The sequence below is a fragment of the Zonotrichia albicollis genome, chromosome 2 (genome assembly GCF_047830755.1).
Source record: "Zonotrichia albicollis isolate bZonAlb1 chromosome 2, bZonAlb1.hap1, whole genome shotgun sequence".
NCBI lineage: Eukaryota > Metazoa > Chordata > Aves > Passeriformes > Passerellidae > Zonotrichia > Zonotrichia albicollis.
Genome location: NC_133820.1, coordinates 39,101,450 through 39,126,463, shown reverse-complemented (window position 1 = coordinate 39,126,463; position 25,014 = coordinate 39,101,450). Strand labels below are relative to the sequence as shown.

The window sequence follows — 25,014 nt, the reverse complement described above, 5'->3', positions numbered from 1 at the left end:
ATGATGAACTTCTGCCCTGCCTCTACCTCTGTGTGTGCATCCCATGCACAGGCTGAGGTGTGATCATGTGTAGAAGTGTCGCCCACCATCCTTTAACAAGGATAGGCAGGGGTAGTGCAGCCTGTGCTGCTGGAGGTGTAGTGTGGCAGCTGAAATTCCCTTGGGCTTGGAGCCCCAAACCTACACAGAAAATCCTGCACATTCTCTGCTCCTTCTCCTGGATAGGAGATGATTTATTGTGAAATCAGAGAGCATCTGCCAAGATGGGGCGCCTTTCTCAGGACCCTCAGAGACAACAAAAATGTGTTGTTTTGGTGTTGGCCAAAATGCAGCTTCCTTGGAATGTGCTGAGTGAGGATGGGTAGGGAAGAGCTGCATGGGGAAGAGGGCCTGGCTCTGGAAATTCTCAGGCTTGCAGTTTAGGATTTCAGATGCTCATTTTTCTTAAATGAAAGAAAAATATTTTGATTTCAGTAAGGGGGAAAGAGCTGCTATTTCTCTGCCAGCATTATGCCTTCCAATCACATTTATATTGCATAAAGGGAAGTCCTGACTAAGAAAAGACATAAAATTCATGCTTTTCTGGCAGCTGCAAAGAGAAAAATCCCTGATATATATAAGTAAACAAGAAAATACCATGTGAACTCTTCTTAAACAAGTAAGAAGAGCTACTTTTTGAAGCACTCTTTTGCTACAGAAATACTCCTGTGCTTTATCATGGCATACAATCCATGGGAGCTGGCCTCTACCAGCAGCACTGGTGGCAGCCACTGGAGGCCTTGCTGTGTGCCAGTGACTGTTCAGCCTTGGGCTTGGTCCATGACAGCCACAGGACAGTCTGGCCTTTCTCCAGGTGTGCTGCCTCACCCTTCTCCAGCCTCCTTGCTCTCTCCTTGCAGGAAAACACTCCATCAGTGTGACGGCGTTGACGTCTCCGGGGAACATTGGCCAGCGCAGCGTCCTGGGCTGCTCTTTCGAGCCCGACATCCGGATGGACAGCATTGCAATCCAGTGGGCCAAGGAGGGGGTAGCTGGGCTGGTTCATGAGTTTAAGGGAGGGAAGGACCACCTGCAAGGGCAGGATCCGTCATTTCAGGGCCGCACGGCCGTGTTTGCGGACCAGGTGATCGGCGGGAATGCCTCCCTGGAGCTGAGGGATGTGCAGCTCTCCGATGCTGGCACCTACCAGTGCTCTGTCACCACAGCCAGAGGGAGCGGGGCAGCGGTGCTGCACTACAGGACAGGAGGTGAGGGCTACAAGGAGCAAAATCCTGCTGCAAAACATGTGCTGGTGTGGCTTGGTTGAACCTACCTGTGCTTGTGATGCTGCTACACCCCTGAGGAGGGTGTATTTCTGGCTTTTACAGGATATTTATGGCCTTAGCCCCTCTTTTGACACCATTGTTCCAGAAAAGGTTATGCTCTTGATAACATGGTAGCTTTTTCTCTCTAGAATTAGGATGTATGTCCAGCCAGAAGTTCTGCATAGAAAAAATGGTAGTGTACTTAATACATTTTTCTGAAGTATTCAGTTCTTTGAAATTACTACCAATGCAACAAACCTCTGATGTCATAGTTACCTGAAACATTACATATTTACAAGAGTCAGTCCTCCAGGAGAGATCTGGAAACCACCAGGTCTTTGGCCTCTTCCAGTGAGATGAATTTAGCTGTAATAACAAGTCACCTCCCAAGTGGTCACCTCATGCTGAGAGTGAGGGATGAACCCCTTGCAGGTCTCCTCCAGATTGCACCCTTCCCTCTCATCCTTGTGGCCAGAATTCCTGTCCTACAGTGCAGATTGGGTGAGGAAAAGCCCTCAGACCTCCTCAAGTGAAAGAGGGTTCTGGCTCAAGCCTGAGGGTTGCAAATGTTCAACTGGGACTTGGTCCCCTATCCCTTCTTCAAACCTTGTGGCTCTGCCTACTTTTGTGTTGCTTGATTGGATGTTTAAAGTAATCTACACAGAAAAGGCATTAGAAAGAACATGTGAAATGTTGTAATGGGTTTTATTTCCAGCACAGCTGTAATACCTGTTCTGTGTGAAAAGATGGACATGTTCCTTTCAGCTGATTTTCTTTAGCTCACCCTTTCACCAGTTCACCTCCAGGTCCTACCACCCAAAACAAAAGTGGACAAATACTGAAGGCAGCTCTCCTGTGGTTTGGCTGTGTAAACCTTCCTTATGCCAGGTCTGCAGGGGATTGCTCAGGAGAGAAAATGGCTTCAAGTTGCCCCAGGGGAAGTTTAGATTTAAGAAAAATTTGCTCATAGAAAGGGTTATCAAGCCCTAGAACAGGCTGCCCAGGGAGGTAGTGGAGTCACCTACTATCCCTAGAGATTTAAAATAAAAATACATGCATTTATGTTTTTGGTACAGTTGTGGACTTTATGCTTGGTTAACAGTTGATCTTAAAGGTCTCTTCCAACCTTAAAGATTCTGTGAAGCTGTAGGTGGTAGGTCAGGCCCCCTTCTCAGTGAGTGGAGAGGGTAAATCATCTTTCTCCCATTAAGAATAATGAAAAGACACTAAAGCTGTGTCACAACCTCAGCAGATCCTGTCAAGCTGGACTGCTATGTCCTAGGAGTCCTTGGATCCCTTGTACTCATCCTCCCATAGCCCAACCTGTACAGAGCTCTTGGCTCCAGGCAGTGCTGTGCTGCCAAGCAGTGAGCAGCCTAGAAATACCTGGGACTGGTAGATGCAGTTGGATATTTCATGCCCAGTTCCTATCACTTGCCTGGTTTTGTGTGTCTCCCTGTTTTCCCTCCTTCCCAAAGCCTTCAGCATGCCCGTGGTGCAGGTGGAGCACGGAAGCCATGAGGACGCGCTGCAATGTGAAGCCCCGCGCTGGTTCCCTCGCCCTGCCGTGCACTGGATGGCCTGTGGTGACACTGGGGAGCACCTGCCCCTCCCTGCCAATACCAGCTACCAGCTGAACCCCGAAAACATCACTGTGAAGGTGGTTTCCCTCCTGCACAACATCACTGCTAATGCCACCTACACCTGCGTGATTGAAAACAGCATTGCCAAGGCTGTGGCCAACATCAGAGTGACAGGTAGGGCTCGACAGCACCCCGAGACCACAGGCATAGGGGAGAGGAGAGTTTCAGCAGTGTTCCTGGTGCACCAGGGGGCTCTTGCAGCAGCTGTGTCAGGCAAGGAAGGGACTGAAAGCATGGCTAATCCAACCACTTCTCTGTCCCTGGGATGAATGAAAGGGTCTGTGTTTGCTCCTGCTGTCTCATATGCTTCTCGTGGTATTGTCACCTTGGCTAGGGGACAGACTGCCAGGGGATCAGAAAGAGGGACACACTTCAAGAGTGTATTGCTTGGAATATTAACCAAAACCAAACCAACCAACCAAGCCTCACATCTTTTGACACTTTCTTTAGCCAGTTCATCTTAGATCCCATTCGTGTACCAAACCAACAGGCCCCTTTAGCAGCTATTGGTGACAGTACCTCTGACTCCGGCCCAATCCCTTTATTTTAAAAGCCATTTTACTCATAGAAAACCAAGCTTTACAAAGGTTCTGAGTATCTTCTGTTCTACAAGAGAAGGGCCATAATGCTTCTACAGCTGTGACTTCATTGCAATTGGTCTCCAGTACAAGAGGCAGGGTCTACCTCCATCCATGTTCAGAAAAATGGGAAGGAATAAATACACACTTTATTTGCCTTCCCTGCTGTGTTCCTGTTCTGGCAGCCTCTCATAATTCTTCTGCTACAGATTTCAGCACTATGAAGGTGACCAACTTGCAACTGGTGAACCTGAATGCAGAGTCAGTGTCATCCTCCTTTCCAGCCTGTCACTGGATGCTTCTGCTTCCCTTGTACCTGCTGTCAACATAAAGCCTCTGTAAAGCAACTGGGAACGCTGCTGGACCTGCAGGTAAGCTTGGGAAGAGAAACTCATATACATACATATACAGAGGCCCTCTTAGGGAGTTTGGCTAGAGCAAACCTATCTCAAACCTGCCAGAACGGGAGAGCGTGTCTTTCCCCTCTACCCATCCTTTCCCCATCCCCACCTTTAGGTGGGACACATGGCTTGTCCCTCCCACAGGCTTCTCCCATCACTTTCTGCAACCACAGAGATCCTTCTCTTGTACCATCACCTGTCAGCTCTTACTTGTCCCCTCATTTTCTTTCCTGGGTACCCTCTGGACCTGGGCTGCAGTTCATGGCTGCAAGGCAGCACAGGCTTGTTCCTCTCCCTCCCTGCTCACAAGACCTGCTACAGGTACAAGCCTCTCCAGTAAATACTACAGACACCTTGAACATGGCTAGAGGGAGCTGCCAGCCTGAGCAATTCCCTGCAGACCTGGAATAAGGACGGCTTACCACAGCAAAAGCACAGGACAGCTGCCTTCAGTATTTATTGGCTTTGGCTGGTAGGACGTGGAGGTGAACTGGTGAAAGGGTGAGCTAAAGAAAATCATCTGAAAGGAGCACGTCTGTCCTTCCACACAGGTATTACAGCTACGTTGATGGCAGGACTCACTTCAGGCTTTCCTCCCTATGGGGCTGAGGGCTTTAGGAGTTCCTGCTGGTTCCAGAGGACACTGTAGTACAAACATGAAATTAGCTCATTTTTCCTGTGTTATCATTTCTTACCCACACCAACAACAGGATACTTTGTTTGGCTTCATAAGGAGAGCAAGGAATGTGATAAGGAGAATTGCATAACGGAAAAGTTCTGATTGTAGGACAATCAGTATGTTCCCTTGTCTGATCTAACACAGTGACCAGAGCTTTGATCATGGGCAGAAGTTCAGACAAAAACAGGAAAAGGGCTTCCCGCAATAGAGCTGAGAATAGCTCCTTCAGAGTACTGAAAGCAAGCAAATCTTAATTCCCCCCAAACAGATTTGATTCACCCATCTCTTGTCTTGTGATTCTCTGACTGTACCAATAAAACTGTAAATAAGAGAGGCACTTAACCTCCTTCATCTTCTTGGAGTGCTTAAATCAAACTCCTCTGCTGAAAAAGATGTGAATGGCAGAACAGCAATGGGTTAGAAAACTGCCAGCAGGTTTGGAATATCCTAGCAAAGACAAACCACATCTAAAGTCCTGTACAAGGAATGATGATTGCAGTTGTAATGTGAAATGAAAGAGGAACAGATAAGCAGACAGCAGACAGAAAACTAACATACAGCACGAGGAGGAAAAGGAGACTAGTAAGATACCACTGGAAGCTTCAAGTTATTGAAGTTATTAAACCCAGATATAACAATAGAGCTGAATTTTTCTTTTTTGTTTTTTAAATAAGTGTTATCAGGTACTTCCTATCTATTTCTCTCTGCTATTGTGTTATTCATATTACAGGACTGCTTTCAGTTGCACTTTTTAACCAGATTTTAATCTTTGTCTTATCACTTACAGTCAACATTTTCCTCAGACTGAGATAGTTTATTTTGGTTTTTTTTGGTTTTGTTTTGCTTTCTTTCTGGAGGGTGGAGAGAAGCTTTAGTAAAATCTTTTCTGTTCTGCAGAAAGCACTCACAGAAAGTAAGGCTGTCACAGCAACATTTGCAAAGACTTCAGCTTTAAGCTATTTTGGCAACCTTTTAGGATGGAGTCTCACAATGTTACTAAATGGTGGCATCTATCAGGTCTTGTGCCACTCACACTTTGGTCTCAGAAGTGGACAGCAGCCTTGAGAGGGAAGACACTTCACTCATGCTCAGTAAAACCACTGCCTGTATCACAGCTCAGTGCCTGCCTCTTCTTACCAGCCCCACCTCATGTCCAGGCTGCTGCTGATAAATTGCAAAACAATGCTCAAATAATCTTGTCATTTAGCACTGTGATTTAGTCTCCAAACAGCAGCTGACTCACTTCCCTTCTTTTCTTGAAGGAGATGCTTCAAAAGTGTAATTTTAATTCTTTCAATTAGGTTAAGAAGACTATACCCTGTGGGAATGTATAGTTTTGTTAATGGTCACATACAGCAAGGAAAACTGAATACTAAAATAGATACTAAAACAGATACAGTGTTCTTTAAGTAATATTTTCATAGCTTTATTTAGTAGATACTACCACACCAAATGCACACACTGCGTGCCCTAGGCCCAAGGCAAGAGCTGTCACACAGGAAGCACTGAACATCTCTCTTCCAAAAAGTAGCCCAGAGTCACTGGTTGACAATGGCCCAGAGTGACCATTCAGGAATTCCACAAGTCACAGCAGCTGCTTGACTGCACCCTTCACCCTGTGCTCACAGGCTTGTGCTCCCCTTGAAAGGAGCTTTAAAAAGCTCCTGATCACAGTACGTATTTCCATAATTCCTCTCCCACTGGGAGAGATATTAAGCAGTGGCTCCCACTCAGCAGGAACTGGATGTCCTGCTCATCCTCTGGCTGTTCAGGTAGTTTAAGGCACCTTGTCCCACTTCCTCCACCTTCAGGCACAGCAGGCTTGGAAGAGGCCCCACTCGTGACACAAACTCCACTTCACCGGAGCGAAAATTCCGCAGCTGCAGGGGAGCTGCAGGGGAAGGATACAACGGGAACAACTCAGGACAGGGCTCTGGCTCTGTTCTAGCCCACAGCTGGGGAAGGGAAGGCCTTGCAGCAGCTGCCTGGCATCTGCCAAACCTCAAAGGACAGCACAATGAATGACTCCAGGATGTAGGCAGAGGAATGCATTTTGCCAGCATCCCTCCAACCTGCAGGAAACAGACATTCTACACTGTGAAGTGAATGCTGTGAACTCACAGAGCTGATGCTCTGAGCTTTGTATCCTCTGTCAATATGAGCAACCTGCCTTTACAGACAGTGCACATGACAGCCAGAAAGTCTCCACTGCAGAGCATCCTCTGGTGAGCTTAGCAAATCAACCCCTGCAGCACCTGCACTCAAACTTAAGCTCTAGGTGTGTGTGCAAACAGTGTGAAGAACTGGTGTGAAGAATGTCCCCTTAACACAGAAACTGCACAGTTGTGGCAGCATGAGCTCACACCTCAGCACTCATGAATTCAAAACACTTCAGTGCTGATTTCCAGGAGAGGATTTCCAGGCCTGCTATCAATCCTACATGCTGTCCTATCTACAGTCAAAACCCACTTGATTTGAGAAGCCTGTACAGTAACTCTCACTGATCAGATTCCTGTCCCAGACAAGGATTGGGAATCTTTCTCAAGAACAGTTTAATGTTTCTGTGTGAAGTAGAAAAATTTATCCTATGTTGTTTTAGGAATTTCCATAATATTATTTCTCTATTTTTATAGCCACGGATCTACTAAGACACAACTTAGTTCTACAATACAGAATACAAAATTCCAGGAAAATCCTTCAAAGGTCTTGCTATGATGGACAGTGAAGGCACCTCTCCTTCCCCAGCCTGGTGAAATCCCTCCTCCCTTCCTTCTCACACTAAATATTAGAAAAGCCAGTAGTACTTGCTTACCAGGCTGCAGGATCTTGGAGGGCTTCCTGTCTAGGCTGAAATCCAACAGGATGGGGCGACATATGAGAGGACTTCTGCACAGACTCCTTAGGTAATGAGCAACAAGATCCTCAGGTTCCTCTAGACACTGAGGAAGGAAAGAGTGTGTTGCCAGGGAGTGTTCAGTGGGAGGCAGGGAGGCTCTACAACACCCAGAGCAAAGGGAAATCCTGTCCAGCCGAGACTTGAGCCCAGCAGGCTGCAATTGCTGCTGGAATAGCCCACTCACCCCTGCTCCAGGAGCTTCCCCGTGCTGAATGCACACGCTGCCCCTGCTCTGCACACAGTTCTGCACAGCTTCCCACTCGAGAAGGCTCAGGCCCAGCACTGCTGCCACGTGTTCATTCCTGCACACCACCACAGCTTCGCCTGTTCCATCCTCCACCAGCACCCTGTGCAAAGAGCAGGCAGGCTGGGATCAGGAGGGCAGACAATACCTGCTCCCTCACAAGGGCCACACCCCAGAAAACACATCTCAGTAGAGAGTTCACCTCTCAGAAGATGTGATAACTCCATCTTTGCTGTTGTGTCCACATCCCATCCTTGATATGATTTTCCCCCTCCTGTTTGTGCTGTAATTTGCTCCCTCCTCCCCCCTCTCCCCACAGCCAATCCCTAGAGCAGTTACCGTGCACTGGCTTGCCTCACTCCTGTTTGTGATGGACATGGAGGATTGTGTCGGGTGCACCTCCCCTGAAGGAAGAACAAAGCCACAGCTGTGTATGGGTGTAAGTGAGAAGGAGAAGGGCCACTGCTTATTTTAATCCTTCTCTAATTAAGTAGGCAAAAGTGTAAAGAATTTCACTGCATTTCCAGTGAGTGCCCTAGGAAAAATTTATATGGGGAGAAAAATCACCTTGCTGCAAGGTGCTGATCCCAAATAGCAGTGAACATGGGAAGAGCAGAGCATTGACAGAGTAGGATAGTAGGACTGTCCTCTTCAGTGCCCTCATTTCCTCCCCAGTCCTAGCTGCCAGCCTGCCTGACATCAGATACACACTTCTAATCACTTTGGTCCCTTTCTAATATGCAAGTCCTTCTCAGACACTGAAAAAGGGTTTGCAATCAAGATAGGAACTCTCATTTCTTCAACATTGTAGCAAAGGATGTGTGAGAATAAAAAATCTGCAAGACCTCTCACAAATTATGTTTGTGGAAGCTTGAATACCTCTTTGAAGATGCAGCTGCAAAGTGAGCAAATCCATTGCAGGCGCACAGTCAGTACACAGCACAAGTGGCATAAAATCCGGGCCTGGGTCACATTTTGCAGCTGAGGTCTCAAGCTGGATAGAAACACTAGTGAGGGGGATGAGGCTTCTCCTGCAGGACTAGAAGAAACAGCAATTTGAGAAGCTTGGAACATAGAAGCCTTTCTTTGGGCACTCTACCATGAGAACAGACCCAACACTTACTTAGAAGGCAGGTGAGAAGCTGGCAGAGATAGGATGCTCACACAGCTGGAGGCAATGTATGTGCAATAAACATTACGGAATCTGCAATATCAAAGAGCAGACGTCAGAAAGAGCTCACAGAAACCAAACACAAGTTTTCTTGGGATGGCTGGGCTGATCTTCATTTGCAACATGCTAGGAAAATAATTTATGCTAAGGGATTGGGAGAGATGAAGGTGTGAACAAGTCCACGTGGGATGTCAGATTAAGAGATGGTTTCAAAGACAGTAAAAGAGGTCAGGGCTCTAAAGACAGGAGCACCTTGAGATCTTGCGTTCCAAGTTCTGGAAGAGGATCTTGGCTCCAGGTAGCAAGCCCCTGAGGTGCTGCAGGTAGGTGGCAGTAATGTAAATGTCCATCACAACAGGGGAGCCCTGAGCAGCTGAGACACTGAGCTTCACACTGTGATCCCTGGACAGCAGAGTCTCTGAGGAGGCACAGAACCACACAGACCCTGAGCTCACTCACACAGGCAGCATGGCCTGTCTCTGAGCTGGGCCTGCTAGAGGGGCTCTTCCTCCCATCCTGATGAGGTTATGATTGTTCCACCTCCCAGTTTTCTGGATACTGCATTCCCATTCCCATCTCCACATTCACAGTGTGCAGTTTCCAAGCTCTTTGACGTGCAACAGGATACAACATCCTGGCATACTTCCACTATTCCCAGATGCAGCAGCACACTCAGCCAAGTGCACTGGCTTTCTGTAACAGAAAGAAGAACTAATCTATTGCCTCTCAACAGGCTGCCACAATCTTACCTGTCTGCTTTGGATGGCCAGGTGGCTTCTCATTCTTGGGAGAGGCACACAAGGTCCTCTCCACGATCTCTCCACAGAAAGAAACAAGGGAACCTGAGAAACTGAGAGCAGACCAGGATTTTTGTCCCGCCTGAAGACAAAGGGAGTGGAAGAAGGCCTGACTTCAAGATTGCAACAAAGTGGAGCGCTGTTGGTTAAGCCCAGTTTCTGGGGAACCTGCCCTTGAGCACCTGAGCTACTGGACTGAGGGCAGCTTGCTGCAGCCTACCCCTCCCAGGGACACGAGGCCCCTTTACCTTGCTTTCTGTTGCTTCAGGCTCAGCAATGAAGATGAAGAGTAAGGCACTACAGCCTTCCTCTCTGCTAAACACCTAATTGTTTTTCTGAATTAGATTAAGAAGCCAAGCAAAAAACCCACAGTTTTCCATATAGCACTGGTGAAAAATCCAGTGTACATACACATCACCCCAGATTAAACATGCTTTGAAAGGAAAAGTTCTAAGTTTATTATGTGTTTGAGCAAGGTATGCTAAAAAATCTAAAACAAAAAAACCCCAAAAATATATATTCAGTCTGATTTTCCCTGCTGTGCTTGTTTCCACTTCTGACAGGGATTTGGGAGACACCTTTGGGGCTTAGTCCACACCAGCAGTAGCCAAACCATTTTCTGGACACAATTTTTCAGTTTTGTCACCTACAATCCCTTTACCTTAAATAACCAGGATGGGAGAAGTCTGAACTACTTGCACACAGATTTTCCAAACCATATTCCTAGGGTGGATATTTCATTGCAGTTTAATATAGCACTTCCCAATAAAAATTACCACAGAGCCATTCCCTAAGACACAGTAATTTGTAATTTGGGGCAGACCAACATACCTGCTGCTAAGCACTTCTGGGATGGAGGCAGTTCTCTGGTCCATGCCTGTCAGCACTGACAGGGCTGTGAGCTACAAGTGAGGGAGACACAGCCTCAGATGGGTTGCAGTTTACACGCATTCCCAGCCAGAGCAGAAAAGGCAAGCTCTGTGTGCTCAGAGCTAGGCCAAGCAACTCATGCTTCCTCTCTAGGTGAATTCTGAAGCAGGAAAATGTGAAGCCCAGCAGCAGGCTCTGATGGAACTTAGAGCAGAACAGTCTCACCAACAAGACACTGTATATTGATAATTTCTAGCTGGTTCTGGAGAGGCCTACAGGTAGCCTGTGAAAGCCCTGTGCAATAAGGCACTGCATACCTGGTGCTCAGGCAGACAGGAGATCCAGGTCTCATGCTCTAAGTGCCAGCTATCTTGGACAAGCAGGCATGACGGGGGGCATGATGGCCTGCTCAGGAATGTTGCTGGCACAGGTGGAGAACAGAGCTTGTAAAACACTTCCAGGTCCTGAGATAAGAGTGATAAGGCAAGGCAGAAGACTATTAGAAAAAAGGAGATTAAAGTTCAATAGGGAAATAGTGAAGAACAGTGGTTACAAAAGAAAAAAAAATCCACTGAACTCAGAGCTCTGAGAATTTTAATCAAACACAGAACGAAAGCAGTTTCTTGGAATGACAGAAGGAAATTCCAAACCTTGAAAACAGCTTAGTCACCCTCTGACTCCTCAACTCCCACATGCAGCTCAGCAGAAGTCTCCAAGAGAGAACAGCACAACAAGTTGTCTCTTACCGAGCAGCAGGGCACTGTGAAGCGATACAGTCCGTCCACGTGCAGGAATGGAAACCATCGCAGAGACCTCCCCAGAAACAGCAGCAGCACCTGCTGGGGGAAGGGAGAGAGAGAGAGAAGAGAACTGTTGGGTATGGAATGAAAAATACAGTCAAAAGAGAGCAAGCCCAGCCCAGAGGATGTCTTGATTGACAAGAGAAGGCAGATGCGTTTACAGGAAGGTGACAGAGAGAAGATGGAACTTGCTTGGGGTGCAAGAAGGAATTTGCTGGCACAAACACACAAAGGCACCCAACACAAAAATCACTTTCCCACTGATACTAAATCACCCCCCAGGCTTCCTTGAGAGGAACCAGCTCCCAGACGAATCAACCACACCCCAAAGCTGCCTCACTTCTTGCTGCATCACACCCTCTTCTCCATCACAGCCAGTGTCCTCCAGCTCCGACAGGTTCCCAGTTTCTCTGGGGTGGCTCCAGAGCTGTGGTCTGCCCAGCCACAGCACTGTGGCCTGGAAACAGCGCTGCAGCTCGTGTGCTTCTTTATCTCCTTCTGTGGGCAGCTGGTAATTGCGTGACATGAGACCCTCCTTCTGGGTGACCAGGAACAGCTGAGATACACAGCTCGTTGTTCTGGAGCTGCTCTCACCCCCCTGACAGTTCTCATCTCTGCCAGTATCTGCCTTGGGATCCTCCAATTTCAGCATTTTTGCCTCTGGGGTTTCCAGCTCAGATGCTGTGCTGCCATCTTTCTTATTCCTCAAAGAGGAGCTGCTTCCACTCCTAAGGCCTTTCTGGATTTGTCCTTCAGCAGCATGGAGAACCTGAACATCCTCCAAGTAGAACTGCACATAGACACTGAAATGACAAATGGTAACCGTGAAAACTCCCTATTCCTGACACGTGGCTGTCCTAAACAAACACTTATCTGGGAAAAACGCATCTGGTGAGTGCCCCACAGGTACTCAGCAGGAGCAGAGGGAAAGAGTGAAGCGGAGGGCCGCTCCCAGGCTGCAAGTACTCTGAACAAAAGGGAGATGGTGGCTTTGTTGCTGAGAAAGAGCTCATTTTATGCAAATAGCAAGGAATGGGTGCCTTGGCACTGAAATGCTATGTTGGTAAGAAGGCTTACCATAGTCCAAAATACTCAAGGAGCTGGAAAGTGATGATTTTACTTGCACACTGAATAAAGAGACTCACCTAGTTTTTTTCTCTCTCACATGCTCCAGATTTTCCAGGTGTTCCCAGGAGGGAAAATCAGTCTTAAGGAATCTCTCCACTACAAGCTGGTAGTTTTCCACCCGCACAAGTGATCCTGCAAACACATCAGAGAAAAGAGCTGAGCTAAGTAAAAACAGAACATAAAACCAGTAAGGTCAAGATCCTCATTTTAAAGTCACGAGGTCAGGCAGTGACAGTTCAGCATCTCCACACAACGTCTCTTCTTCCTTGTTTTGGAGCTGGAAGGCAGAAGAGCAAAAAGCTCAGCCCTCAAATGCAGTTTAGTGGGACATACCTATGAGAGCAGTCTGGGCAAAGGGGCTGCCATCCTTACGGGAGATCACACAGCCTAGTGCGCTGCTCTTGTCCTGCAGCTGCAGGAAACTGCTCCTGGAGGAGACCCTCAGCACACCCAGGAGTATCTACAACAGAAAGGAAGCTGCAAAGAGCATCAAACAACTCCTATCCTTGAAAACCAGAAATCAAAGTGTCTGTAGCAGCAGCTAAAATTCAGTCTGTTTTCCACATGCCACAGAGAGAAAAGCAGAGTCATTTCCTAACAGGAAGAAGAGGCATGCACTGAACAGGGTGCTGGAAGGCATGGTGAGAAGCAGGAGCTCTCAAGGCACAGACAGGAAAGAGAAGGAGGCACATACCAGTTGGGGCTGGAAACTTTCAGCTGAGAGTGTGCAGTAGGACCAGGCCAGTCTGCGATTCAGCTCCTGGGTGCCCATATGCTGTGCCTCCAAGGGGGAAAGCAACTGGGATGGACTGAAGCCCTCCCAGCTCTTCTGTTCTGCCGCACGGCAAACTGCAGACAGAGATGGGGCCTGGCATGGAGGGTTCAGAGGCAAGTACTATGAACAAAAGAGAGAAAAAACAAATCACCTGAGCTTCTTCCCATCAGGCAAACAGGAAACAGCTCAAAGAACATTTACTCACTTTCTGCAGGGGACACTGGTGTATTTCTGATAGAATTTCATTATAAATATCTCTTGCTTCTTCTCTGTCTGGCACCATAGCTTGCAGAAGGGGGACAAGGAACTTTTCAGCAGCTCCAGGGTTTTGGTGCATAGAGCTAAGCAGTCGACGGTGCCCAAAGAAAGAAGAAAACCTGAAAAAAAGTCATGACCATTAAAAGCACAGGCAGTCCTTGCATTTTAGTGAGTGTTGCATCTAAGTCAGGGACTCCTTCTGCTTGTTTTTAGTGAATATACTGTATAAGACAAGAACTAAAGAGATCAAAAAACCATGAAATTATTAAAAAATAGAACATTTAAGGCAAATGCAAATAATGTTGGGCAGACAAGAAACAGGAAAATCCACAGAATTAAAAGACTGGCAAAACTCAAAACTCAAATGGCCAGAGAAACAAATGACATAAAGATAATCTCCCTCTAAGCCACACAAATAGATCTCCATGCCTTTTGGCTGGGCATGATATGATTACTCATGCTAGGTACACTTGGCTTTCTTTCACAGAATGCAAAAACACAAGTCAGAAACAACCACAGACTATTCTTATTCCATTTCCCTCATGAAAAATTAATTTCATAAGTTTAGCTTACTGCTTTTGAATGGTTGGAAGTGATCACACTGTCAGCCAAAATATGACAGAAAATGGACTCAAATGAAAAGAAATAGCACTCACTGGAACAATTTTAAGCAGTACCAGGACCGAGCAATCACATTTAAAGAAAGTGGAAAAGATAATAAAAACTGAAACTTATAGTTAGCATAATTCCCAAGGCAAAACTGAAGCTGTTTTATTGGTAGCTTGTCAAAATTCCACAGTGCCAGTAAAGCACAGGAACACTGAGCATTCTATAAAATGCTATTTGACTGACAGTAAAACATATATACTTTAAAGTCCAAGGCAGCAGTCACAGTGATCAACCATAAGTGCTTCAGAACAAACACGAATATTTTCACTAACAGAAGCCAGAAGTAAATCCAGAAACTGGCTCACAGCATCCTGCAGTGTCAGGGAGAGCAGGAAGCCATCTGGAAGACTTGGAGGTAAGCATGGGATGGAAAATCTGCCAAGACAGAGACTCTAAAACAAATTATCACACTCCTGGGAACACTCAGAGTATCTCCAAGTGATATGCTGAGCAGCTACTGCTGCTTCTGTGGACAGTCAGAACACAAGAGCCTTTATATCAGTTATGATCTAGTTGTAGCACCAATTTCCAGCTTCAGCCTCAGTGCCCACCTTGATCTGCCAAACAAAACACATAGGAAAGCAGACACCCTATGGTGCTTCTGTATTTCAAGACAAAACATTCCAAAGGATTATGTGAGCACAATGCTCAGAAGCACTGCAGCTTCCCAAGACCTTTACCTCACCGGCACTTGAAAAATGCACCGGCTTTTCTTGTAGGAGCAACTGCAAGGTAACAAGCAACTGGACAGGATGTGAAGTCTGGATAAATGGCTTACTTAGGCCAAGAAACCAGAAGCAATTGCTGCTTGTACTATCCAAGCACAGTAATTTTGTGATCCTTTGGTCTAGAAGACACCCAGATAATCTACAAAGCACATTGAGGCATGTGCTGGCCTCAGAAGAATTGTCCTCACCTCTGCTCAAAGGTCTCCAGGAGGCTCACCAGCCAGAGGTACAGCGGCATTCCCAGATTGAAGCGGAAGAGCAGCTGTAAGCAGAGATTTCCTGAAGAGGCCAGGGGCTCGTAGGGAGTGCTGAGCCTTGAGAAACTCTTCAGCACAACCATGCTGTTCAGGCAGGCACCCAGTACAGTGAAGGGGAAGGAGGCCAGAGGCTTCTGCAGGAGGTGGACGTCGATGAGCTGGGAGACACAGACAAAGAGGATAAGAGATGGCCAGTCTGCCACCACTCCCCAAAACTGTCACCCCACCTTAAATCCTTTCTCACTCCACTGGATTGTCTATAGTCAGGACTGAAGCACCGAGCACAGTTTAGGGAGGAATCAGATAATAATCATATCAACTCTCATGACTGAGTCCAGGCAGCAAGATCTCCAGTTTTGTACCAGATACTTGCTGAAATAATTCCCATGTTCCTGCAGCCTTCTTTGACCCACACACTCACAAGCCATCCCCAGGGCCTGAGTCTTTTCCCGGCAAACCTCAGCTTACCTGCACACAGGCTCCCGGTCGGAGGCCCCGTACAGAGTTCAGCAGGGGCTGGTAAGCAAGGCACAAGCAGACTTGGTTATCCAGTAAAAAGAGACCAGCTTGGACATTGAGTACTTTGGTGACAAATCCCTAAACAGAAAACAAACAAAAAGCAAGAGGACTGTAGGGAGTCACAAAATATAAGAGACTCACAGGCCTGAGCAGTAAGAAACTAAACTCATGATGAAAATAATGGTCCTTGCAGGCCAGGAGCTGAAACCCCAGTGCATGAGAGGGTGAAGGCCAAGCCTATGAACCCTTACCACATAGGAGATGATCTTGGACTCTTTGGTTGGTCTTGGCCTCTCCTCTTCAGCCTCCAGCTGCAAGGAGCAACTGAGCTGCTCAGCAGCCTCAAGGGAAGAAGACTGAGTAGATTCTCCTTGTGAAGCATTGTCCAGTGGCTGCTCCCTCACCTGCTCTGCACAGTAGGGCAGAAGGCAGGAAGAAGAACTGGTGATGAACATTGTTTGTCCAGATTTCTTCAGGCTGGACATACTCAGGCCTGTGATTGTGTACCTGTGACCCAGCTGGAAGACATGATGCCACAGCAGCTGGCAGGGTTTCTAGAGCAGAGAAACAGAAAGCAACACCAGCATCAACTCCAGTGAAAAATTTTTTTCTTGACCTAAATAATCCCACCCAAAAAACCCTTTTCCACCCAGAGGATTGCCTCACACTCTTAGCAAAAGGACTGTATCTGCAAGACTTCCAGGGACACTGCAACTGCACGAGGGAGAAGGACTGTATTTCGGCAGGGCACAGAACTAGACTTCTTACATACCAAAACTATTGTACACTGGGTGCAATTAAAAAGATATCACTAGTAAAAGAAAAAATAAATTAAACTGGGAAATCAATGGCAAGCTTCAAAGAATTAATCAGCTAGCACATACACAGATCCAGATAGTGAATTTGTGAGCAAAATTCCAAGGACTTACTTGCACCAGCACAGGGATACAAACAGCAGATGCAAAGCACTTCAGAAACAGAAAGAAGAATGTCTTGTGGTGAACACAAAGGAGAGGCCCGAGTCTGGTCAATTCCCCTGCTACAGTAAGCTTTGATCTTTTCTTATGTGGACTCCTAGAGGGCAATTGAAGAGGCAACAGAAATCAGAGATGAAAGAAAGCTTCAAAGTATCCCAAAAGCAAAATAAACAAATACGCAGTATTTACATTCCGGGAATAACAGATCCAAGGAAGCAATATGGTCAATCTCTCAGAGGGTTTTTCAAAACAATATTTGACTACAAAATTTGTACTTTAACTTTTCTATGCTAAATCCTTCTGACATCTTAGTATTTGAAGACAGAAGGAACAGAAGAACAAATTCACACACTCCATGGCAACAGCCATGTTATAAAAGGCATTACCACAAACAAGCAACTAATTGTTGGTCTAAAGGAGAAGAAAAAAGTCACAAGCAATTCTTCTGCAGAAAACAGAACTCGGATTCCTATGTCCATGGAACATGACACTGTGGAAGCTCCAAGCCTATGAACAAGAGGCCTGAAAGCAACAATGGAGTCTTTCTAACAAACCTTACACAGACGGAAAGAGCAGCAAAACTGAAAGCAGATGAGAGGTGAGAGAGATGATATTTATTAAATCAATTCTGTTTGCTGTTTCCAACCTACATTTCAAAAGATCAAAAAAATTTTTTTTCAAAAAAATTTATGTTTGTCATTTTCATTTCAGCTCTTACTGGACTTGAATATAACCATCCTGCTCACTCTGAACAAAACCATTCTTGATTCCGAAACATCTAAACAATTATCTAACCTTATGACTTTAAAAAAACCCACACCAGTAGTAGACACATAGCAGTACCAGCACCTCACTGTAACATTTTAGTTGTAACATGGAAAATTGGTCAGATATCAGTCAATAACAAAGGAGCTTTATGTTAAAAGTCTGAGAACATATACTGAAATATGGAGTCTTCTTGTTCAGAGAGGTCCCTTGAGCTAAATCAAACACTTAAGTTTAAAATTACTTTCTTTGAAGCACATAAACCAAATAAAAACAAACGATAACTATAAAGAAATGAAAGCAGCATGATTAGTGACATTTTATTGTAATTAAATTACACTAGGAATTCTCTACTCAAGAAGATAAAACATGAACTAGCACAACTCAAAATTATCAACTCCAATAAGATTTGCAATTCCATTTGCTCATTTTCGCATACTGTAAACTAAAGCACAGTTACTTCTACCAGCTGACAATTCACTGGCACTTTTATCTCAGTAATCTGTTAAGAATTTGACCAGTGGCACATATTAAATCATAATAAAATACAGGATTACTTTCAGGTATACTTTTAGTTCACCGGAGGATCAAAAAAAAAAAGTTATGCTAATCAAAAGAGTGAATTTTAGCCTCAAAGGCAATTGAATCAACACTGTTCCAATATTCTTTCTATAATTTGAAATTACATCTATAAATACTTAAAATTCATCCTATTTTTTCAAATTACAGAACAGAAACTTCCAATAAACTTCTGGGAAACATAAGACTAAAGAAAAGTTGTATAACTTCGTTGTATAACTTTTACATCCACCACTTGCTGCTATGCCTCCACGTTTGGCAGAAACAGAATTTGTCTGTTTCTAAGCCAAGTGCTCTTTGTGTTACCTGCCAAGCCAGAGCAAGAGGGTCATGAGGAGCTGGGCAGGGCAGGTGTTTACCTGGAGGTAAGCAGTGGCTCAGCTGGCACTGGGGAGGTGACAGGAATGCTGTGAAGTACTTCCTTGGGGGCATTTACAGGCACTGGATCCACCAGGATTTCCAAGTACCCTGCTGCACTCTGGTCTGTCTGTGGGATATATGACCAGCTTGGGAAGACAAACAGTGAGTCCAGCCAGTCCAGTTCAAAGTGCAAGAGCTAAACCAAAAGATAATGAGATTGAAGCTTGAGATGAGTTTCAGTTTGTTTTCTCAGCACTACTTACAGTGTTCATTACCAAGACACCCCTGCATGTGCATCACAAACTCTTCTCCTGCTGCCAGCTTCATCACTAAATGAGAGCAGGGTTTTCTGCCCACACTCTTACCTTCCACAGAGAACTTCTGTCCTTCCAGACGCAAATCTGCAACAGACTTGCTGAACTCTACAGCTAGCACTTCCTGTTTGTAGCCACAACCTCACAGAAAGGTGATAATTAATTCAATGTAAGGCTTAGTTATTTTCAGACTATTTTTCTAAAATTCTTGCCTGCTTTCTTTTGCCAGTGTTTTCAGTTAGAAGTTCTTACCAACACAACTTTTTCTTAGGCTTTGTCTCATTGGAAAGCACAACTTGAGTGCTCTGTGAACCACCACTGTAGGGGTTATTTGTTACCTCAACTCCACTTGCAATTACCTTCAGGAGGCTTTTAAGTCAACTGTCATGCAAGCTATTATTTCCTGAAAGTATATCATCAATGCATCACTGAACATGTAGTACAGCTCTCCTGAAAGTTATTTCTGCTCCACTAGCTGGAATTCAGCAAAGAGTGGAAAGGTCTCCTGTCACAGTCATATTTTCTGGAAAAATCCCTTTGCCCAGGATTCTTCTCCTGGGAAGCTGAGAAGCCTCAGAGAAAAAGGAAAACAATAATTATCTGATTTGTTTCTCCTGTGTTTTGCTGCTTTGGAATGTGTTTGGAGTTTGATTATCCAACAGGTGATTGTTTCATTGGTTTTCTGTGAACTGTTTTGACTCAAAGGCCAATCAGGGTCAAGCTGTGTTGAGGCTCTGGAAAGAGTCACGAGTTTTCATTATCTTTTTAGCCTTCTGTAAGTATCCTTTTGTATCTTGTATTCTTTAGTATATATATCTTATATTTAGTATATTCTTTAGTATTCTTGTATCCTTGCATTCTTTAGTATAGTTTAGTGCTCTTTAATATAATATAGTATCATAAAATAATTAAATTAGCCTTCTGAGAACATGGAGTCAGATTCATCATTCCTTCCTGCCACAAATACAATAGTCTCCCAGGCCACTTTGTACTGTGGCGAATAGAACAGAACTGTACTGGCTGTCTCTCTCTTTCCATGCCAGTACATGTAGCATTTCTTCTCCTAGCAAAGGCACATTCCACATGTTCTATCCTCTGCCCAGGGTGTGAGCTTGCTGTTTTCCTGCCTGTTACAGAGACCTGTTAGTTCCTTCACTAGACGCTGGCAGAACACCTGAAGCCCCTGGTGGTTTGTGACACTGGCCCAGAAGTGGGAATAAACACAGAACCCCTCAGAAAGAGGACATACCTCACATGGAATTATCCCAGTATTGTCCTTCACATACAGGCAACCTTCTACCAGCTTTTCTTTGTTGTCTTGCCCTCCATCTGTTAAATAGCCAACCAGGATCAGGTAAGTCCTTGGCAAAGTGTGCTTCATGGGTAAAGCCCCTTGTCCTTGATGAGACCATTCCTTAAATTCCTTAGTGCTCCAGCTCAGGTGGCTGCAGCACGGTATGCGCTGCTGATGCTGCAGGTCAGAGATGGAGATGAAACTGGAACAAAAGAAAGAAAGAAAAAAGCAAGAATATAGCAGGATGTGTGAAGAAATCAGTTTACAAAGCACCCTAATATCAACACTGAAAGAGCCAACACAAACTGCTCTCCAGCCAGTGATTTTGGTACTGGTTTCCAGTGAGCTTCACTGACAATTTTAGGTTGTGAAACTGGAGCTCTCGTCACAATACCCACTTGCTCAGTAGCAGGACATAATCACATTCAAAGGGTGTGAATTTGAAGAGTTTCACTGGATTAGTCGGGGATCAAAAGTTCAAAGCAAGAAACTAGTCCAGATGAGTGATGGGTCTGAATCAGCAGTAAACAGTAATTAGGTATAGAAAAATTAATCAAAAGACATAAATTTACACAGGTAGTTAGGCTGTGCATTTTGCAGGAAAATGAACAGGGGATTAGTTGAAAATTCCACAGGCTGAAACTGCTCTATCTTCAGAGACAGAGCACCACCAGGAATAATACTGGTACCTATGATCCACAAAAGCACAGTGCTGCTTGTGTTTTTGTCAAATGTGCTGAGTGCTTTTGGGGAGAAACCAGAAATACAGCAGGACACTGGCTCATGGTTATCACATACAAAAGGAAACAGACTCTCTCCTCGTGCTTTAAAGCTGGGTGGTTGGGTTGGATGTAGCACACAAACAGACCACTGGCCTCACAGAAGATAAATACCAAGTACCTTCAGCTCTTTACAGACTCTTCTGAATATGAACCAAAGTCTGGTTTAAATATCATAAAATACATAGGAAAAAATATGGCTTAAATGAGGTAAGTTTAGCTGGTGTGAAAGATGAACCACCTGCATTTATTAACTATTAGTTAAAGGTCACAAATCCCTAATCAATTCCAGTTGACCTTTTCTCCCAAAACCAGTCGTGCCAGAGATTTTAATTCTCTCACAAGTTGGAGCAAGAAACAGATGCAGACAAGCTAAACTTTCCAATACGGATATCTCTCAATGAGCTGCATGTTTTTCATGATGGTGAGCACCCAAAATCCTTTAGCAACTAAAATACGGACCACGTTATCCTAGATTCCCCTGTTTTAGGAGAACATGCTTGAACGCTGAGCTCAGCTGGCCAACAGGTTGGGAGACCAGGAACGTGCTCCCATTTGGGCCCACAGGATCCAGCTGGGAAGCTGCCATGTGTGAAAAATGCATGCATTTTATGATTGGCTTTTTGCAGATATTAAAATGAATATTATATGTGTTGTGTTAGAAAGTAATGCTGTATCAATTCTCTTAAGTAGTGTGTTAAATAGAGTTTTAGGTTATAAAAAATGTTAAAATAGAAACTATGCTATGTAGGATGCTTTTTTTATAAAGAAAGGACTCGCACTGAGATAGCAGCCACAGGACACCTAAATCTTTCAGAGAAAAAGAATTTATTGCCCTCTTATGAGAAGAAACGAACTTCTTCCCACCTCGAAGGCGGTGTTAGGATTATGAGGAAGAAGTTGAAGATGACCAGACAGAATCCTGTGTTTGGATGGAATTTATTCATCATGTATGAAGTGTATGAATATGCAACAGGCTATTGTTTTTAAGGGTTAATCCTCTGTTAATGTGTGTCCTTTTTTGGGCTCGTGCTGCCCAGAGAAAGATACCTGGACGTCCCTAACTCTTTGTCTCTGTTGTCACATATTATCCTAATTCAAATTGTCCAAATTATTATTACTCTAATTGCATTACTGTTTTTATAACCATTTTATTACTATTAAACTTTTATAATTTTAAAAACAAGTGACTGGCGTTTTGCACACCGTGCAAAGGCTGTACGGTGCGGCAGCGCTGCCCGCTTCGGTCACAGGCCGTGCCAGCCGCAGACAGGCGGAGACGGCGCTCAATCGCCCCGCAAGGGCGGCGGGCCCGCCGAGGCCGAAGGAACGCCTGCGGTTACCGCGTTCGGCAGCACCCTTCCCACAGCGGCATCCGGGGCGGGCATGGCATCCGGGCATGCCGAGCTCACCGGAGGGCCGCGTGTGGGCACCGGAGCCCCCGCCGCCCCCGCCCCGCTGTCACCTGTAGCCGAGCGGCAGCGTCCCGCCGCCCGCGCTCCGCAGGCACCGCAGCACCGCCTCCAGCGCCGCTGCCTTCTGCCCGTCCGGCCCCGCCAGCGCCCGGCCAAGGAAGTCCTGCGCCGCCCGTAGCCAGCGCTGCTCCTGTGGGGGGAAAGGAGGGAAACGGGGTCTCAGCGCCGGGCAGGCGGAGCGGAGGACGCGGAGCCGCCCGGGCCCCTCACTCACCGCCGCGCTGGGCGCCGCCATGACAGCCCCCGCAGGCCGCGCCGTTGCCGTGGCGACGCGGCGGCGGCGGCGGGAAGCACCGAGAGCTAGCGCCGGGCTCCGCCCCCTCCCCGCCCTCCGTCCAATCACCGCCGCCGCTCCCCAGCTGTTCCCGCCCCTTCCGCGCGGGATGGCGAGGAACGGGAGCGTGTGGGACGGGCTTGGGCTTGGGCTCGGCTCGCTGACCGGCGCCGCAAGTGGGCAGGGCAGGGAGAGTAAAACGAAAGGTTCACTGATTGAGACAGGGACCGGGGGAGGTTACAAACCGATTGCCGTCACCGGCAAAGCAGGCTGAACTTGGGATAATAAGTGAATTTACTACAAACAAAATGAGAGGAGCATAATGAGAAGTTAAAACACCTTCCCCCTCCCGCCCCTCAGCGGCGCAGGGAGAGAGCGAATGGAGGTTAGGGTCAGTTCGTCACGCGTCGTTCCTGCCGCTGCTCAGGGAGATAGAGGGATCCTTCCCCTGCTCGTCCGGCACGTCCCTCTCACGCACTTCGCCAATGTGAACCTTTATCACGGACAGCAGAGCTGCTCCGACGTGACATGACCCACTCTTCCACGGGGTGCACTCCTTCAGGAGCAGCCTGCTCCAGCGTGAGTCCCCCACAGGATCACAAGTCCTACCAGGGAACCTGCTCCAGTGTCGGCTCCTCTTTCCAGGGCGCTGCAGGTCCCTGGCAGGAGCCTGCTCCAGCACAGGCTTCCCACGGAGTCAAAGCCTTCTTTCAGGCATCCACCTGCTCCAGCATGGTGCTCCTCCGTGGGTTACAAGTGGATCTCTGCATCCCCATGGACCTCCATGGGCTGCAGGAGGATAACCTGTCTCACCATAGTCTTCATCATGACTGCAGGGTAATCTCAGCTCTCATGCCCAGAGCACCTTCACCCCCTCCGTCTCCACTGACCTTGGTGTCTGCGAGGTTGTTCCTCTCACATGTTCTCACTCTGCTCTTCTCCAGCCACAATTACATCACCGCAGTAACTTTTTTTTCTTCCTTCTTAAATAGGTTATCACGGAGGCGTTGCCACCATTTCTCACGGGCTTGGCCTTGACCAGCAGTGCATCCACCTCGGCGCCAGCTGGCTGTGGCTCTGCCAGACACCGCAGAAGTTTCTGGCAGCTCCTCACAGAAGCCACCCCTGTCGTCCCCCTGCTACCAGAACCTGATTGTGCAAGCCCCACACAGCTCTGCAGGCAGGAGTGAAGCAGCTGGGCTGTCAGACGAGCTGCAAGCCGCTGGCTGTGTGACAGAAGGGTGGGCTCAGTCCCTCTGGGCCTTGGCCCGTAGCCACAGGACCTCAGGAAGCGCTGGAGACCTGGCAGGCTGCAGGGAGGCGGCAGGGATGGAGGGAGGCCTGGACCCAGAGTTCTGATGAAAGCTGGGAAGTGCAGTGATGTATTTGACATTGGTGTAAATGTCAAACGTGCAGTGAGACGTCCCTCCCCGAACTTGGGAGGAGTCAAATGTGAAGATTCACAGGGGTTTTTCTGACATTTATGTAGTTCTAGAGAAGTGAAGCTGGTTTTTGCCTTTTTTATTTTTTTGAAGGCTGAAGCTCCAGGAAGATTGAAGGATGTGCCTCATCCACTCACATGCCAGCAAGTGCTAAACCTGAAACAGCATTATTAATTAAAACCATGATTTCCTCCTTCACAGAATGCGTGCCAGAATTTTCCCTTTAGGGGCTAATTTTGTATTGTCCTCATTTGAGGCTAGGAAAAGAACAGGAAAAAATCTTTTCCACCTCTATCCCTAGAGATGGCTGCAATCTGATAACAGGTTATTCTGCTATTTCCTTCCCTCCTGAGACTTGCAGCTGGGAAGTCACAGCTGTTCCAAGCCAAAGTGTGGAAAAGTGCCCTCCTTGTTTTCTCCTGTGCACGTGCTGTCGTTGGCTCCCACACAGCAGATAAGCAACTCCATTGTAGGATCAGTCTGAGGAGGGGTTTGGATTTCTCCGCAGTAATTCAGGCAGTCCATGGACTGAATTGTACCCATTTTGTACTGAAATGGGCAAATTCTTCCAAAACAATGCTTAGTAACTTGATCTAATGTCTTTTACTGGAGTATAGAGACAATTCCAGAAAGCAAGGGGAAGTCTTAATGGGGAACAAATCAAGGGGGGTTCTTTATCATTTAGCCACTCATTCCTGGGTGTATTTTTGTTTTTCAAACATGCTAAGAGGATATATTAAATGAAGCAGGGCTTACACAGAATATCATATTGGTTTTGCTTATATTTGCACTATCTGTACAGTTGGTTCATTGGAGCATGCAAGAGAAGGTGTTTTAGATTGAAAAATGCAGGATGGTCATATAGACTCTAAAAATGCTGATCGTGGCTGCACAATGCCTTTCTTTAAAATTAAGGCAGTTAAGATGCAAAAAGTCTTTTTCTTCTAAGTACACGGTAAATTTTCACGTGGAAAGTACAGCTGAAGAGTGAAACACTCCTGCGTCAAGTACTTTAAGATTTCAGCAGACCTCCTCTGA

General features: G+C 46.4%; 2 protein-coding genes across 5 annotated transcripts in view; one reads left to right on the top strand and one right to left on the bottom strand.

Moving 5' to 3' along the window:
* VTCN1 (V-set domain containing T cell activation inhibitor 1) overlaps positions 1–6,442 on the top strand; it is a 12,165-nt gene extending 5,723 nt beyond the window's left edge. The window contains exons 2-4 of one of the 2 annotated variants that reach the window (XM_026792829.2): positions 900–1,247; positions 2,783–3,061; positions 3,735–6,442. In XM_026792829.2, coding sequence (XP_026648630.2) covers positions 900–1,247; positions 2,783–3,061; positions 3,735–3,856 — 749 coding nt within the window. In that variant the 3' untranslated portion in view covers positions 3,857–6,442. Of the gene's footprint in view, positions 1–899; positions 1,248–2,782; positions 3,062–3,710 lie in introns of both variants that reach the window. The other variant, XM_074534801.1, reaches the window with a different exon arrangement.
* On the bottom strand, positions 6,007–25,014 carry CTC1 (CST telomere replication complex component 1). 3 transcript variants are annotated; one of them, XM_074534792.1, is made up of 24 exons: positions 23,425–25,014; positions 22,251–22,390; positions 19,962–20,208; positions 18,398–18,594; positions 16,647–16,791; positions 15,969–16,271; positions 15,667–15,795; positions 15,130–15,356; positions 13,492–13,663; positions 13,206–13,406; positions 12,845–12,971; positions 12,529–12,643; positions 11,724–12,186; positions 11,330–11,422; positions 10,901–11,047; positions 10,545–10,615; positions 9,666–9,766; positions 9,169–9,334; positions 8,869–8,949; positions 8,625–8,784; positions 8,085–8,149; positions 7,686–7,848; positions 7,418–7,544; positions 6,007–6,496 (listed from the first exon to the last, which is right to left on the bottom strand). In XM_074534792.1, exons 3-24 carry the CDS (start codon positions 20,091–20,093, stop codon positions 6,336–6,338), a joined length of 3,546 nt encoding a protein of 1,181 aa, XP_074390893.1. In that variant the 5' UTR covers positions 20,094–20,208; positions 22,251–22,390; positions 23,425–25,014; the 3' UTR covers positions 6,007–6,335. The 3 variants fall into 3 exon arrangements, with proteins under 3 accessions (XP_074390893.1, XP_026648629.2, XP_005486146.2); XM_026792828.2 differs by lacking the exon at positions 23,425–25,014 and adding an exon at positions 22,475–22,628; XM_005486089.4 differs by lacking the exon at positions 23,425–25,014 and adding an exon at positions 22,475–22,628 and having other exon boundaries at positions 11,330–11,419.